Source organism: Callorhinus ursinus, unplaced genomic scaffold (assembly GCF_003265705.2).
Source record: "Callorhinus ursinus isolate GAN/ISIS: 27379988/994484 unplaced genomic scaffold, GSC_fseal_2.0 scaffold14, whole genome shotgun sequence".
Classification (NCBI taxonomy): Eukaryota; Metazoa; Chordata; class Mammalia; order Carnivora; family Otariidae; genus Callorhinus; species Callorhinus ursinus.
The window spans coordinates 39,440,338-39,456,810 of record NW_027397076.1 but is presented as its reverse complement, the minus strand read 5'-3'; the positions used below and the strand labels follow the sequence as shown (position 1 = coordinate 39,456,810).

General features: G+C 43.9%; 1 protein-coding gene across 1 annotated transcript in view; it reads right to left on the bottom strand.

The window, feature by feature from the left end:
- Window positions 1-10,034: 10,034 nt before the first annotated feature.
- Window positions 10,035-16,473, bottom strand: part of GNS (glucosamine (N-acetyl)-6-sulfatase) — a 54,854-nt gene continuing 48,415 nt past the window's right edge. Inside the window, exons 13-14 of the mRNA XM_025882849.2 lie at window positions 15,329-15,489; window positions 10,035-12,689 (exon numbers count right to left, since the gene is read on the bottom strand). Coding sequence (XP_025738634.1) covers window positions 12,611-12,689; window positions 15,329-15,489 — 240 coding nt within the window. The 3' untranslated portion in view covers window positions 10,035-12,610. The remainder of the gene's footprint in view (window positions 12,690-15,328; window positions 15,490-16,473) is intronic.

Here is a 16,473-nt window from a genome sequence, read left to right as displayed (position 1 = left end):
AATTCAAAGTGTTTACAGTGTGCCAAGCATTACTCTAAAAACCTTAATATGTATTAACTCATTTCCTCCCCTGTGAGGTAGGTATTGTCAGCATCCCCATTTTACAGATGAGGAAGCGCACTGAGGTCCCGCAGCTTGCCGGCGGCCACTCTGAGAGAGTGGCTGAGCCAGGTCCTGGCCGCTAAGCTGCCCTGCCACTCCGCTCCCCTGGAAGCTCTGTCCAGTTCTCCAGTTCAAAGTGCCGATGAAAAGCCCCTTCTGTTGCCAGTAATGGGCAGCTCATCTGAAAGCAAGCCTCTGGGTGCAGCTGGGATTTGTGGGAAATGGACAGCTTTGATGTCTGAGTGCTCTATCACCCTTTTGTGTTGTTCATTTAGCACCCCATTGAAGTGGTTGTAAGGGATGTAGTAGTGAAGCATCTACCTGTATTTTCATTCTGCAGGTTCTGTTGTGTGGGAGAGACTGACAGGGCCGCGAGCCAGGCCAGTGTTCTCACTGCAGTTAATACGAGAATTCCCTGGAACCACCCGAAGGAAGAGTAGCTTTAGGGAGAATTCAGAGTTCCCGGTTGCGAAGGCTGGAGCTTTCCTCCCCCATCAAGGATGAGCCTCTCCAGAGGAACACAGGAGACCCAAGTATTGAAAATGTTTAAAGCGCACACTTGTCTGGTGTGAATGACCGCGTGCTTAATTAGGTGTGCGAAAGAGCAGCTTTGTACGAGGATTAGGGGAGGAAATGGGGTAATGGGGTAGCCGGAGGGGGGTGGGCAGCATTAAATAACTTTCAGATGAAATGTCATCGGCAGGGGTGCTTTTTTTTTGGCTGGTGCTTTTTGGTTCCATGGTGTTTTTTTGGCAGACCTTTCCCTATAATCCTGCAAGGTGAGAATGGCAGGGTAGAGGACAGACCCTTTTGATCTTAAATAACAGTTTCCAAAGACACTTGTGACTCATGTTTGGCTGAGGCAAGACTTGGCAGCAGCTGAACCCCAAAAGCGCCTCTCTCCTTCCCCTCTTGGAAATGTGAATATTGGCATTTTTACATGTTTACACACAAACAGCAGAACACTCAGGGCTCTTTGAATACTTCAAAAGCAATTGGGGTTTTGGCTTTGTTTTTTGGAAGGGAGTTAACTTTAACCAGAATAGTTCCTTTCAGTCTTTCTAAATGAGTTTTACCTTTAATGCATCTGGTTCTTAAGTGGCCCAGATTAGGGGGTGTTTGCAACCTCCCCTCGTTTTTGCCACCCTTAATTGGTAAGAGGGATTAATGAAATCCCATGCAGTTCCTTTTCTCTGAAGTAGAGTGCCAGGGGGCTTTGCTCTCAAGGGCTTTCTGATTTTCTTTTCTCTCTTTTTCTTTCTTTCTTTTTTTTTTTTTTTAGAGAGAGAGAGAGGGTGGGGGCAGAGGGAGCGAGAGAGTCTCAAGCCGACTCTGCTGAGTGCAGAGCTTGATGCAGGGCTCGCTCTTATGGCCCTGAGACCATGACCTGAGCTGAAACCAAGAGTTGGAAGCTTAACTGACGGAGCCACCACGCAGGCGCCCCGAGGCCTTTCTGATTTTCAAGTGCAGTAAGATTTGCTTAAATTTTAGGAATTCTGGACAGAACACTAGAATCCTTGAATTATTACTATTGCTGGTAGGAAGGCTTCAGCTTAAACTCCAATGTGTTATACTGAGCTATAAATGGGGTCTTCAGATTTTTTTCAAAATGGCAAACTTCAAATGTTTCTTCTTGCATGTGTTACCTCTCAAGGAACATGTTCAGAGTCAGTGACTTTTAGGTAGTCGGGCCTATCATCTAATGCCTTATCAATAAGAGACCCTTGTCGGAGAATACAAAGTCAGCACCGTAATGGGGGACTTCAGGACAGTCCAAGTTCCATTGCCTTTCTTCTGGGTAAGCTTTCTAATTGGGAATTTGTGTGCTGGGGAGGGGAATGCGCTTCAAGGAAGACAACCAGCTAGGGTGTAGGGGTGTGGGTGAGGCCAGGAACAAAGTTTCTGTTCCCTGTGTCACCCCGTGCCCGCCGCCCCCCACTTACTTTGTACAACTTTGTTCTTTTGTACTTCAGGCAATGGAGTGGAGGTACAGTAGGTCTCACGGAAAGTTACTTCTTACGAAGCTGGTGCTTGGGAAGGGGCAGTTCAATATCTGTTGGAAGAGCTTTCAAGACAAAATGAGGTTCCCGTGCTAGTCACGGACTGCCTCCAGACCTACTGGAGGTGCTAATTTAATTTAATTTAAATTCAGTTAACATATACTGTATTATTAGTTTCAGAGGTAGAGGTCAGCGACTCAGCAGTCTCATATAACAGCCAGTGCTCATTACATCACGTGCCCTCTTTCATGCCCATCACCCAGGGACCCCATCCCCCCTCCCCCCCAGCAACCCTCAGTTTGTTTCCTATGATTAAGAGTCTCTTATGGTTTGTCTCCTCTGATTTCGTTTTATTTTTCCCTCCCTTCCCCTCATGATCCTCCGTCATCTTTCTTAAATTCCACATTTGAGTGAGATCATATGATAATTCTCTGACTTCCCTTAGCATAATACCCTCTAGTTCTATCCACATCGTTGCAAATGGCAAGATTTCGTTGTTGTTTTTTTTTTTTTTTGATGGCTGTGTAATATTTCATTGTGTATATACACCACATCTTCTTTCTCCATTCATCTGTTGGTAGACATCTAGGCTCTTTCCATAGTTTGGCTATTGTGGACGTTGCTGCTATAAACATTGGGGTGGTGCATGTGCCCCTTCGGATCACTACACTTGTATCCTTGGGGTAATAAATCCCTAGTAGTGCAATTGCTGGGTCATAGGGTAGCTCTATTTTTAAGTTTTTGAGGAACCTCCATACTGTTTTCCAGAGTGGCTGCACCAGCTCGCATTCCCACCACCAGTGTAAGAGGGTTCCCCTTTCTCCGCATCCCTCGAGGTAGTAATTCTAAAAAGCCTGATTTTTCTGCATCCCACCCCAAAGCTGAATCTGTATCTTCAGTACGGGGTTTGGAGAATCTGCCATTTTAACCAGTGCCCCATACTTGTTCAAATACTAACTGCAGATCATCTTCAGAGGGTTTCAGAGGCTGAAGAGATACATGCGTGGGCAACAGGCATCCCTCTTATGCTTTTTGAAAAACACCCTTTTTTACTGTAGTTGACACAATGTTACATTAGTTTCAGGTGCACAACATGGTGATTCAGCAACTCGGTACACGCCACTGTGCTCACCGCAAGCATAGCTCCCACCTGTCACCGTGGCCTGCTGCTGGAGTACCAGTAACTGTATTCCCTGTGCCATCCTTTTCTCCAGGGATGTGTTCATTCCCAAACTGGAAGCCTGTCTCTCCCGCTCCCCTTCATCCATTTTGCCCAACCCACCCCATCTTCCTCCCCTCTGGCAAATGTCAGCTCTCTGTATTTATCGATCTGTTTCTGCTTATTTGTTCATTTACTTTTTTAGATTCCACACATGTGAAATCCCATGGTATCTGTTTAAACAATTTTACATTGCGAGTAATGGCTAGCCTGCAAAGAGGCTCCCTGACCTGCAGTCCTTAGCCCTGGAAAGGAGTTTTACATGTAATACGACCCTGTGCCCCTGACCACGGCTAGTTGGATCTTAGACTGATACAGGCTGTTGAATCAGTTAGACTTTGTCAAAATTTTAAGGTAAAGCAGCACAGGAACTGTAGTTAGTCAGCAATGGGTACTCCTAGATCTCGAGGGCCTTGTGCTAGTGGGGGAGAGAGAGCGCAGAGAAAGCAGGAGAACGGGGCAGAGGGGAGCAAGGGAGAGGCTCTGCGGCCTCTGCGAAATGGAGAGTGAATTCAGAACCTGCCGGGCATATTGTAGCTGTCACCTGCTCAGGTCCCCCTCTTCCCTCAGTAAAGAATCCTGTGTCTGCATGCGCTCTGTACTAACGTGCCCATTTCCGCAATGGGATCAAGGGTAGAAACAGGGAAATTTATAGCACTAAATGCCTGTTAGGAAAGATGAAAGGGCCCAAATAGATCTCAGCTTCCACCCTAAGAACTAGAAGAAGAAAGGCAAACCCAAAGTAAGCAGGTGAAAGGAAGTACTAAAGACTGGTAATTAATGAAATAGAAAACAGAAACAGAAAACCAATGAAACCAAAAGCCGGTTCTTCCAGAAACTGAGCAGAATTAATAATCCTCTGACCGGACTGCTCAGGAGAGAAAGCGAAGGTGCAAGTTACCAATATCAGGAGTAAGAGAGGTGACATCACTACGGATTGTACAGATGTACTCGGGAGGTTCATACTTTAGGTCCTTGCATTGAAATGGTTGCTTAAAAATTACTGTTATTGTGTGCCAAAAAAAAAAAAAAAGTTCTACACATTCCTAATTCAGCCTAGTTTCTGAACTGCCTGCCAAGTGACAAGTGCCAGTGTTGCTGCTGTTGCCAGCGTCTCGCTGGCAGCAATGATCTGTATGTCAGTTTAAGGCTTATGATCAATGATAGACTCTAACACCATTTAAAATTTACTTTCATATTATTGGAGGTACGGTAGAGTTTACACTTACTAAAATGAATTATGATTAAGGTTCCGTCCCTCCCTCCCTACTCCCACTGCCATCCCTCTCTCTCCCTCTCTTCCCCCTCCTTCCTTCCTTCCTTCCTCCTCCCTGACGCCCTCCCTTTTTTCCTTTCCCAGTCAACAGCTTGGAATGAGCTGTAATTCTATTTGAAAATTGAGTCAATCTGGGGCACCTGGCTGGCTCTAGAACATATGACTCTTGATCTTGGGGTTGTGAGTTCAAACCCCACGTTGGATGTAGAGCTTACTTAAAACAAGTTCCAAAAAGAAAAATGAATTAATGTGATTTACTGTTGGATTCTGTGGTATCTGTGTTCTTATAGCCACCTGTTTGTTTTTTTGCCCTTTCACTTTATATTAGTTCTGTTCTTTGCAGAAAAAGAAACTTGAGTAGAACCTGAAGTGTTCATTCAACATGTATCTACAAATTGCCCTGAAGATGTTAGGTACTGGGTGGATTATGGTGGGAAAAAACCTCATGGCCCCTCACTTCATGGAAACCAGAGTCCACGTGGAATACACACTGCTAAGTGTTGTGATGGGAAAGTGCAGAGTATTATTATGAGCATTTACAAGGTTGGAGAAGGCTTCCTTCTGGAAGTGAAGGATAGGAGGAGGTGCCTTCTAGATTCCGTAACTTGCGTGAACATTCTCTACACAATGGGGACTGGTTCCTGAAGTCCATTTGGCAGTATGTTGTATCAGCGTCACTCTTGCTGTTTTTCCTCCATTATGAGAGAAGAACGTGAGGGCTAAATAACTGTCTCTAAGTTAAGAGTTCACCTTCGGCAAGGGCAGAGTTAACACTTGCAGTGGCACCTGCTCTGGAACAAACCGTTTTCCCCTGTAAGGTGGAGAGAGCATCACTTGTTTGCTTACCTCCCAGGGCTGATGTGAGGACCAAGTACAATGACGAATGTGAAGGTACTTTGTCCACTGTAGAGCCCAGTATCCTGTAAGGTGGTGATATTTTCCAAGTTCTTGTTCCTAAAGTGGTGTTAATTAGGGGCTGCTTTACCACCTGGCTGAAATGCTTACTTAATCCTGTTGGCGCTAAAATTCATCTAGAGGCATCACCTAGAATGCAGTTTCCAGAAGGGACATTTTCCCAAGCAGAAACATTTTTTGTTTTGTTTTGTTTTTTTAAACCCTTGCTTAGGAAAGGCAACAAGGCAAAACTAAGCAAAAACACTCAAGATTCCCGGGCGACTGGCAGACCAGTAAATCAACTTCCAGTGCCTTCCCTTGCACTCCCCATGGATACAGTGGCAGAGTGTTGTCATTCTTCCCGGACAAAACTGAGCCACAGTGCTCAGGGCAGCTGGGACTAGGGATACCTGTGCAGTCTCGCCACCCAGACAGGCAAGAGTGACACCAGACCAGAGGGCCACACGTAGGTGCAGCCTGGGGCCTTCACCCCTGTTTCTAGGCAGTGTGGTCAGGCATGCAGATGCTTCCCCCCCAAGTAGGAATCTCCTTGGGGACTGGACCATATCTGCAGCTCACTTTGTAGCTCTCCCAGCTGCAGGGCACAACATCTGAAGGGCTTAGCATTTCATAGTCCTGTCTGGAAACAGCCAGTGGGCAGCTTTGAGACAGGCAGCTGCTCTTCTGCAGGCCGACCGTGAAGCCATGCAGTGTTCAGCCCTGGCTGAGCTTCGCTAGGGCCTCCCGCGGCACCCCACAGGGCGGGCTGACCGAGGCCCCGTTTTTGTTTTCCTGCGCTGCACTGAGGACTGGACTTGGTACCTCAGGCTTCATTTTCCGTGGGAGCATCTGTAAAGGCAGAGCCAAAGGTTGAAGGCTACCGTGACAGATGACAATTTTTGCTAAAAGAACCCCAGTTGTCATGTTGGTCTCTGCTCACCCCATCTGAGAGGTGCTGGCGGATGGGACTTCGGGGGAAGAAACGTGTAGAAAGGAGCCATTCCTCGGACTTAAGCAGGAACAGCGTGCATTGCGCTTCTGAGCTACTTGGCTAGCATTGGGACGAGGCCAGGGAGTCGTGAGTGAAAATCTTGTTTTGGACGGCAGGGGGCTTCCCAAACCAAGTCCAAATGTGCACGTGCTGCAGCAGTGGAAAGAGCCGTGCGCTCCCCGCGCAGCACGGCCTCCCCCGCGCCAGCCTCTGTGAGGTACGGAGCCGCGCTGGAGAGAAGACTGGGTATGGACTGGAGCCTGCCAGCCAAGAGTCCATTAAAGTATCTTCCAACATGTGCTGAGAACATTTAAGCAACCATTCCAACAAAGAAGCTTCTCCTTGGTTTTGGAACCATAGCTGGGAGCCAGTGTTTATTTATATCCTTCATGTATATAATACATGTAAAACTCTTTCCCACTTTGGAGATAAGGTGAGCCTCTACCACTACACAGCTCTGCCCCGTCTAGAGTACCTACAGTTGAGTAGGTTTTGGCAAAAGGCTCGCCTCAGTTTCTTTCTTGGTAAACTAGTTTTGTCACTATATTAGTCCTATATTGCTGCATAACAAATTACTTCAAAATCAGCTTAAACATTTATTATATCACATGGTTTCTGTGGGTCAGGAGTTTGTGAAGCAGCTTAGCTGGATGGTTCTGGCTTGGGCTTCTCTTCGGGAGATTGTAGTTCAGAAGACTGCAGCCCTGGTCAGCACCCTGTCTTGACCGGGGCTGGAGGATCTGCTTCTGAGATGGCTTGCTCACATGGCTGGTTGGCAAGTTGGGGCTGGTCATTTGCAGGAAGCCTCAGATCCTCACCACAGAGACCTAACCAGAGGACTGCTTGGGTGTCTGCATACCAGAGTCATCCAAGAGAGAAAGGAGAAGCGGTCAGGTCTTTCATGATCTAGCCTCTGAAGTCACACAGTATCACAGTTATCTTGGTTGCTGGCTTACCACAGCTGTTCTGGAAATAACATGAGGTGTGAAGAGAGGAGCTGGTTTTGGTTTCTTTTCTAACAGCCATGCTGTGGAATGGGATAGAAAACCCCTTGCATGGTAGGGGCACCTCCCCTTCTTAGTCTGAAATTAGTTTCCCTGTAAATCCAGGTATTAGGGACAAGTCCCCCCATGCCCCCCTTTTTTTGCAGTCTGTAAATATTTGCTTTATATATTTAAGGTGCTATGTTGGGTGCAGAAATGTTACAGAAATGTTTAGAAACATTACATCCTCTTGTTGTATTGACCCCTTTACCATTATGTAATGTCCTGCTTTATTAGCCTTTGTTTCAGAGTCCATTTTGTCTGATATATGTATAGTTGCCCCTGCTTTCTTTTGGCTCCTTTCCATGGACATCCATTCACTTGAGTTGTGTGTACCCTTACAGCTGGTGAGTCCCTTGTAGGCAGCATGTAGACGGTTCTTGTTTTCTGTGATTGGAGAATTTAGTTTTTTTTTTAAAGTAGGCTCCACACTGGGTGTAGGGGGGTCAACGTGCGGGTTGAACTCATGACCCTGAGATCAAGACCTGAGCTGAGATTGAGTTGGACACTCATCCGACATGAGCCACCCAGGTGCCCCAGTTCATTTACATTTAAAGTAATTATTGATAGGTATGTACTTATTGCCATTTTTAACATTTTTTTATTATTTTTACTGCCATTTGTTAATTATTTTCTGGCTGTTTTGTAGCTCCTGTTTCTTCTTGCTTTCTTCCTTTGTAGTTTGGGGACTTTTCTGTAGTGGTATGTGTGTCTATTACTGGATTTTGTGTGGTGGTTACTATGAGGCTTACAGGTAACTCCTATTTCTACCAGTCTATGTTAAGTAGATAAGTTGGAACACATTTTTACCCCCCCCCGCTTTAATGTTCTTGATGTCACATTTTACGTCTTTTATCTTGTGTATCCCTTATACTTTTATTACTTTTACCTTTTAACCTTATACTACTTTCAAGATTAATCCACTACCTTTATACTTAGCTTTACCAGTGAGATTTATACTTTCCTATATTTTGTTGCTAATAATTAGCACGCTTTTTGGCTTAAAAACGTCTCTTTCACATTTCTTGAAAGGCCAGTTTAGTGGTGATGAACTCTTAGCTTTTGCTTGTCTGGAAAACTCTTTCTCCTTCAATTCTGAATAACTTTGCTGGACAGAGTATTCTTGTTTGGAAGTTTTTCTCTGAAAAGTCTGTATACTGTCCTAGATGTCAGGAACAGTAATCCACTTCATGACCAAGCTCACTGCCAGGCTGTGTAGGCACTCATATGTATAATGGAGGAGGGAAAAATCCTTTTTAGATCAGAGACAGCACAGTTTAACAGAAAGATGGCTTTGAAGCCAGATCTTCTTTGAAATCCTTATTCTCTAATTAGCTTTGTGAGCTTGGATAAATTCAGCTGAAGGAAAAAACCTATTCTGCAGAGGTCTTCTATCACAATAACTACTAATTACAAGCACCCTTTGAATCTCTCAATCCTATCAGCATCAGTCAGACCTGCCGGTTAAGAGAATATATTTTTTTAAGATTTATTTATTTTAGAGGGGGAAAAAGAGTGTGTGTGCATACATGAGCGGGGGGGGGGGCAGATGGAGAGGGAATGAATCTCAAGCAGACTCCTATATTGGTGTGGAGCCCGATGTAGGCCTCGATCTCACAACCCTGAGATTACTTAAATGAAAAATCTTAAAAAAATCGATCTGGTAGAGTCTGTACTTAGCCTTACTTTGTCTATACAAAGAAATACTCTTTTTCATTGGATTCACCTTGTGATACACTCAAGTTACATTTTTGGAATTTACCTAAGCAGTAGGAAAGTATACAGAAATATACTTATGTTTGGATTTTTTTTTTAAGATTTTAAGTAATTTCTCTACCCAATGTGGAGCTCGAACTCACAACTCCAAGATCAAGAGTTGCATGCTTTACCCACTGAGCCAGCCAGGTGCCCCTCAAATTATTTTGATAGTGATCTGGCAACTCTACAGGTGTCCTCTGACATCTTATTTTTCTACCTGGTTTTCATAATTTGTAAGATACAAGGCAACCACCTAGGTCAGGGATTGGCAAATTCTGGCCTGTTTTGGTAAATAAAATTTACCAAACATAACCACTAAGTACTGTGTTCCAACAGGAGAGGTAAGTAGTTGTGACAGAGACATCCCTTGAAGAACAGGTCTGTCAAGCCCCGTCTAAAGTCCTTCTTTGTTTAGGGCAGTGCATCACATGAGTGGATATCAAGGGAAACCACCTTGGAAGTTAAGCTTAGTTTTATCTAATTTAAAGTCTGCCAGGATAAGACTTTTTTCCTGCAAAGCTATAAATGCTTAAAGATTTATCATTTTTCTCCATGGAGCTCATTCAAAGCTATTGGTCAGTAAGAGAGCATGTATAGAAGAGCTTTCTAGGTAGAGACTATAGCACCCAAGGAGGAAAGGCCTGTCTTAAGTCCTAGGTGAGTAATGAAAAGATTAACCAGCATCAAGGGGGGGGGGGAAGATCTTGTCAAAATTACTACTTGTGGACTAAAACAAAGGACACATTCCCACTGGAACAGAAATAAATTTTAATTTGTTGAAAAGTGCAGCAGTGAACAGGGTCTTTTGAAGGGCACTTTCTAAGTCAGGTGACTGAGATGACACAAAGCCAGGGCAGAGTAACTTCTAGGAACAGATGACACAAACACAGGAATTGACAGAGGTCATGGGACCTAAGTGGTGGTCAAAGTAGAAAACCCAAGTATTCCCATCTAATTCATTGGCAGATTAGCTGAAATATCCTTTGCTTTCTCTTAATAAGGACCCTGGAACAATCCATCTTATTTTGTTAAAGCACTAATCCTTAGACACCAAAAATAAATTTAAGAACGTTTCTCACAGATTAAGATGTAACTTCCATGACTACTGTCACTATTTTGTACAAAATCCTTAGTATTGTGAATTAAAATGTATTTTGCAACAGTACCGTTGGACAAATTCAAAGATGCTCAAAAGGGGTTCCCCACTGGGTATTTGGGGGGGGAGATTTTAATAGGAAATCTTATAAGGCAAAAATCTCTATTCATTCCTGTGGCCTTGGGTCAGTTTTCTAATGGTTAGTTTTCTCCTCTGAAGGGCACCAACCAGTCCAGACCTGCCTGGCCTTGTAAAAGAGAAAACAATCAAAATCCAAATTCATACAATTAAGAGACTTGGCTTGCAACGTGTTCCTTGTACATATACATTCTGAAAAGTTCAGTGTGTTGAAGTCTGCTAGGCTATGAACTGAGTCCTCTTTATGAAAGATGATTTTAGCACAGATTCAGAATGAAGCCAGTCTTAAGAGAAAGTCAAATTATAGGCCATTCCGAAGTTAGTAGGAAATGTACCAGATATAGGAGAGGTACACAGAGTGGGCATCCCATCCCCACCACCCAAACAGAAGTCCGTGGAATGTTAAGAGCAGTGTGGCAGGGTTACTATGGGCAGCTGACTTGTGTCACTCTTATGACTTTGCCAGCTCTCAGGAACCAGCATCACAAAACTGAATAATAGGACATCACAATAAAAGACCTGGTAAGAGTTGGTTTCTTTTTATTTGGGAATAACTATGGTCAACTTTCAGTAAGGTAGAAGAAGTTGACTGATTAATGTTAAGAATCAAAGTGTAGAATAAAGCTGATACCCATATTTAACATTGTAGTTTGCTTTTAATTACAAAATATTTAGAATTTCTTTTCCTAAAACATTCACAGCAGAGGTGTTTATTTCACTTGCCGATTTCACCTCTAAATACCACCAGTTACTGGGATTGCATGAGGTAAAGGAACAAACCCAATGGCTATTAACCCAACATGGCTCCAGATCTGGAGTTCGGATAGAGAAGTTACTTACAGCCATGTCTTACAAAGTGCTTAAAGCTCAACCTAAGACCTTAAATAAAGCTAAGATCACTATTGCCTGAGTTGAACAGGTTATAAACCACAGCTCTTCCTCCTCACCCTACCGTCCCACCACAGATTAGCTTTCTTGTGAAGAAAACAACAGAAACAGGATTGGTCTTTGAGCCCAGAAACCTACAAATGTAGGTGTTCTAAACAGTGAGGAAACCTCAACAAGGTCTGACTTTGACCAGGGAATAGTGAATGAGGCCCAAATTACCCAAGACTCCAAACACTCAGGAAGAACTTCTCTAAAAGGGAAGAAAGCAGGGTAAAGCAGTTGGAACTTTGCATCAACTATACCAGATGAACAGAATGTCAACAAAATGCAGAGTCAAAACTGAACCCAGGCTCTCTGCTACACAGGCACTTACTCGTTCTCAACTATAGCCCTTCAGCCTGTCAACCCAAGAGCCCTGTCTTACAGCAGGCCCTCAGAAAATGCAACCTTCACCAACCCTTGGAAGTTCTTTTTCTCTGCTGAGCTACCTAAGCCACTTTGTTTTTCAGATCTCAGAGGGGTAATTATCAAAAGAAGAGACATTCCCTCTTGTGGTTAGCAGCCACCAGAAAGGAGATGGCTATCACCTTTTAGAACTACCTAGAATTAGCCTTTACCAAAAACTTAATGTTCTATGTCAGTGTAGCACCAGCCCAGAATGCAAAAGAAATGAAACAAGAAAACAACAAAAAACAGTGCTTGGTTGACAGATGCGTTTTGAATTTGTGACCTTATCACATTGTGACTAATCTGAAAATGGTGGTACTTGTTCTTGCTCTGATGGTTATTCAAGCCATGTGATGTTGGTATTTTTGATAGTGAAGTGGTCAAGCTGTAAAATACCCCCCCGCCCCCCAAGTATTGCCATTTATCTGAATGGATTTACTAAATCAAATTCAGACTCTGACCACATGGGGAATAATCAAGAACTGTAACCCCAGGAAAGGGTATGGTGGGAATGAAGACCTCAGGAGCATTCGTGATTAGCTGAGTGAAGGGACCAGGGCCAGCCACTCCTAACATAAGGGCAGAGTTCACAGTTTAACACTTTGCACAAGGAAGTCCGCCAATTGGGTTGCTTTTTCAAACAGGACTGAGAGCCAGTCCAGAAACTCTTCCAGGCGTGGTCTTGAGGACTAGCTACCAATAGCTACTACAATCACTCCATCAGGCAGAGGCGTGCGGGGACCCAGCTGCAGAGGTCGCTACAGAGGATGCTTTGAAAACCTTCGCGTCCTGACCCTGCCATGACTGTTGAACATGAGCCGAGGGTCAAACCTGTATCTGGGGAAGGAAAGGGGTCACATTAACTCGAGTTAGCTGCTGAGCACTTCCTTCAGCATGTTCAGTGGAAAGGATAGCAGGAAGGGAGAGAGAAGGAACTTAAATCACCAGAAAGGAATTGAGTGGCAAAGTCTGTAGTACGGAAGTACTGAATAATGAAGAGCATTTCCAGCACAAGGAAGCAAGCACAAAACAATGTGGTAAAAAGCCAAGAGGAGGAAAAACAAGTAAGATTAATCTTGAGAGGCATTAGGAGGAGGCAAGATTTGAGCTGCCTTTTTTGGTGTTTTTTTTTTTTTTGAGAGGGGTTTGGAGGCATCCTGAAGTTTGGTTAAAGCAGCCTAATGGCAAGAGTCTAGCCCTTGCTGGAGCCCTACCAGAGCCCTTTACTTCACAGTTCAGACAGAATGACAGGTAAGAGCCCAGGTGTGCACCTCAGACACAAGTTTCCATCTGGCTCATTATGAACTCAGGTAAGTCATTAACCTCTCTGGCTACCAATAAAATAGTAAGGCAGTGTAATTCATGTGAAATATCTGGTACATACTATAAGTTGGCCAAGTGTCAAGTTACCATTCAGCTTTTACTCTTTTTCGGTGGTAAAATTAAAGAAGGCAGATTGGCTGGAAAGACATTTTACATGTGTAGGCTAGACATAACATTGTACTTCACTTTTATCCTGCAATCTCTTGGGATAAACATATTTAGCATTATTTTAGAACAAGGGTGGACCATACACTCTCTGTTCCAATGACTCAACTTTGTTACTGTATGTAAATGAATATTTGTGGCTATTTTCAAAGGGTGGTGGCTGGATGGGGCCTGTAGGATCTAGTCTGCTGACCCCCATTTTCAGAGGATTCTACAGGCCTAAGTGTTTGGTGGGAAAGAATAAGCTACTGCTAAGGAATTTAAAAAGAAATCAGGTGGTTTAAATAGCTGAAGCTAACAGTAAAGCCAGCATCTACAGTCTCGGTTATAAGCTTCTTAGAACGTGAGCAAGACAAATTATAGTTACACCAAACACAGCTTGCCTGGGAGTCACGAGGTCTTGCTGTATCAGTTCTAACCGTGACCCTTGGGCAAATTTCCTTCAGGGGTCTAGCGACTGCTTGGAAGTTCTCTGGTTAAATCTTAACACTTCAGGCCTGATGCTCACGTTCCATTTGAGGATGGATTTAAGTCCCAAGAGTCATCCAGAGACTGCTACAGACAACTAATTTTACTTGATAAAACACTCTGAGCAAAGTAGCTGTTGGAAACTGCAAAATCATTATGTGTCAACTAGAAGTCTTGTGCCTTTTACTTTAGAGAATGAATTTCCTACTTCAAGGAACTGGTGTAAGTGAGGCTGCATTTCACTAACCTGGAGGAAAGCTCCAAACTGGGCAGTGAGAATGCTTGACCGATGTGTTCTGACCGATTAACAGGGTTATCCATATATAAAAAAAGGCTTAAGTGATATAAAATTATGATAAATGTCTTTTTATATTATTGTCACCTAGTTTTAGTTTGCTGACCTCCACATCTCTCTGGCTCTATATATGGTATTTAGAAGCAAAAATGTTTTTTTTTCCTTTTAAGATTTTATTTGAGAGAGCGAGAGCAGGGGGAGGAGCAGAGGGGGAAAGAATCTTAAGCAGACTCTGAGAGTTGAGTTCAGAGCCCGGCGGAGGGCTCAATCCCACGACCCTGCGATCATGACCTGAGCTGAAACCAAGAATTGGGACACTTAACCGACTGAGCCACCCAGCTGCCCCTACATTTCTTTAATAAACCGTCTATAATCCAGTTTCTCTACTCATTCGCACAGATTACTCTCTAATGTGTACTGAAGACATTTTACACAAAGACAGATAAATAACTGAGTTACTACTTAAGTTACTATTTTCCATCAAGCTTAGGACATCAATCTTCCCTCTTTCCTACTATCAAAATAAGAACTAAAATAATCCTTTCCTGGTGAAAATTAAACTTTAGATCTCATAATCTTCAAGCATAAAATGACAAGTTTCTTACCACAGGCAGTTCAAATTCATGGTATGCTGAGACCCACTGTCACTGGTGAAAAGTTACTATTTCAGAGGAATGAGCGGGAGGAACAGAGCTGGCTTAGGAGGTGATGAAAATCTTTTCTGCCTTCATATACTACAGTGGTCTTACGTAGTTCAACATTTCAGAGTCTATACCTTCTAATTCATTTTGTGTGTTTAGCATATTAAATTTACTGGCAAGCATTCCAGTTCCTCTAATTGGGGTTTCTGAGAAATGAACGAAGGCATATCCTCTCAGAAGTGCTAGGGAACAGGGCAGCACTTGGTCGGCTTACTCTAAAAAAGCCCCACCTGTCACCTGTGCAACCGACAAGAGCCACAGGAGGAAGGGCAGGAAGCAGAGCCCCACGCGCCGGGGGTCAGGGCTAGGCCTCCATGTAAAGCACCAACTGGAACCAGAGAGCAAAAGTTTCCAAGAACTTATTTTCTCAGCACAACAGACACAGTATTCCTGCCATAAAGCAGAACACTGAGAAACACAGCTTAGCTCAAAGCCAAAAGGGCCCCTCAGCTGCCTCTGCCTTCAAGGATGGCATGATTGCTACAGACAACTTGGCAAAGCCATCGAAGACAAGGGAAACTTACCCAGGGTCAAACACCCCTGGAGTGCGACAGGTTGGTCCAGAACAGGACTGTAACATCATTAGCCGGTAGTTCATTTTTCCTAAAAGCTCTGGGTCTATACTTTTAGCAATGTTTGTGATTTGGTCTGGATCTGCAGTCAGGTTATAGACTTCTACAAATACCTGCAAAAATGTGAACATGGGGGAAAGAAAAGAATAAGCATTATATTTGAAGTACTCCTCGTGTGAATGATTTCTAAATGGGAAGGGAAGAGGTGGATAAGCGCAGTGCCTGGGAGAACATCATCTGGTCTCAACGTCCTCAGAGAGCCCAAGGATAAATACGAGACCATGGAGCATCTGTTCTCAGGGTTAAAGGGCTTCAGGTCCATGGCCCACGCGCTGGAAAGGGGCCTCCAGCACCCTCTGTGCCTTTCAGCAGAGATAGGACAGATTTACTACCTTTTATAATAAAAGCAGAGAACAGAATGCAGGACCCTCAAATAGGCTCAGAAAGTAGACTGCTAATATTGTTAACAAAACAGAGCTGACATTTGATGGTTTTTGCTTTAGAATTGTTAAGATTCAAATGAGAATAGATATGAAAGTATTCTAAACTGTGTTGTACAGATGCTAAAGTTTCCTGTTTTAAAAAGCAGTTTTGGATGTCCACCACCAATTGGGAAAGGACACAATCCCATTATTTTTTTTTTATTATTATTATTTATTCATTTTTTATTTATTTGAGAGAGAGAGACAGAGAAACAGTATGAGAGGGGAGAAGGTCAGAGGGAGGAGCAGGCTCCCCGCTGAGCCGGGAGCCCGACGTGGGACTCAATCCCGGGACTCCGGGATCATGACCTGAGCCGAAGGCAGTCGCCCAACCAACTGAGCCACCCAGGCGCCCCTCACAATCCCATTATTTCTGACACTGGATAGATCTAATATCACCATCTCCCCCCCACCCCCATACTTTATTCTCCAAGTGACAGGCTAGGAAGATGACACGTAAACATTATGGGGGAAAGGAGGAACAAGAACTGATTCCGAACGATGCTCTTCTGCTGCTGTCCACAGTGCTTATGAGCCGCAAACGAGTGGTAAGTCCATTTCTGAGAAACACAACGAGCATCGGCTCCATATAGCAAGATGTGCATGCCAGATGAG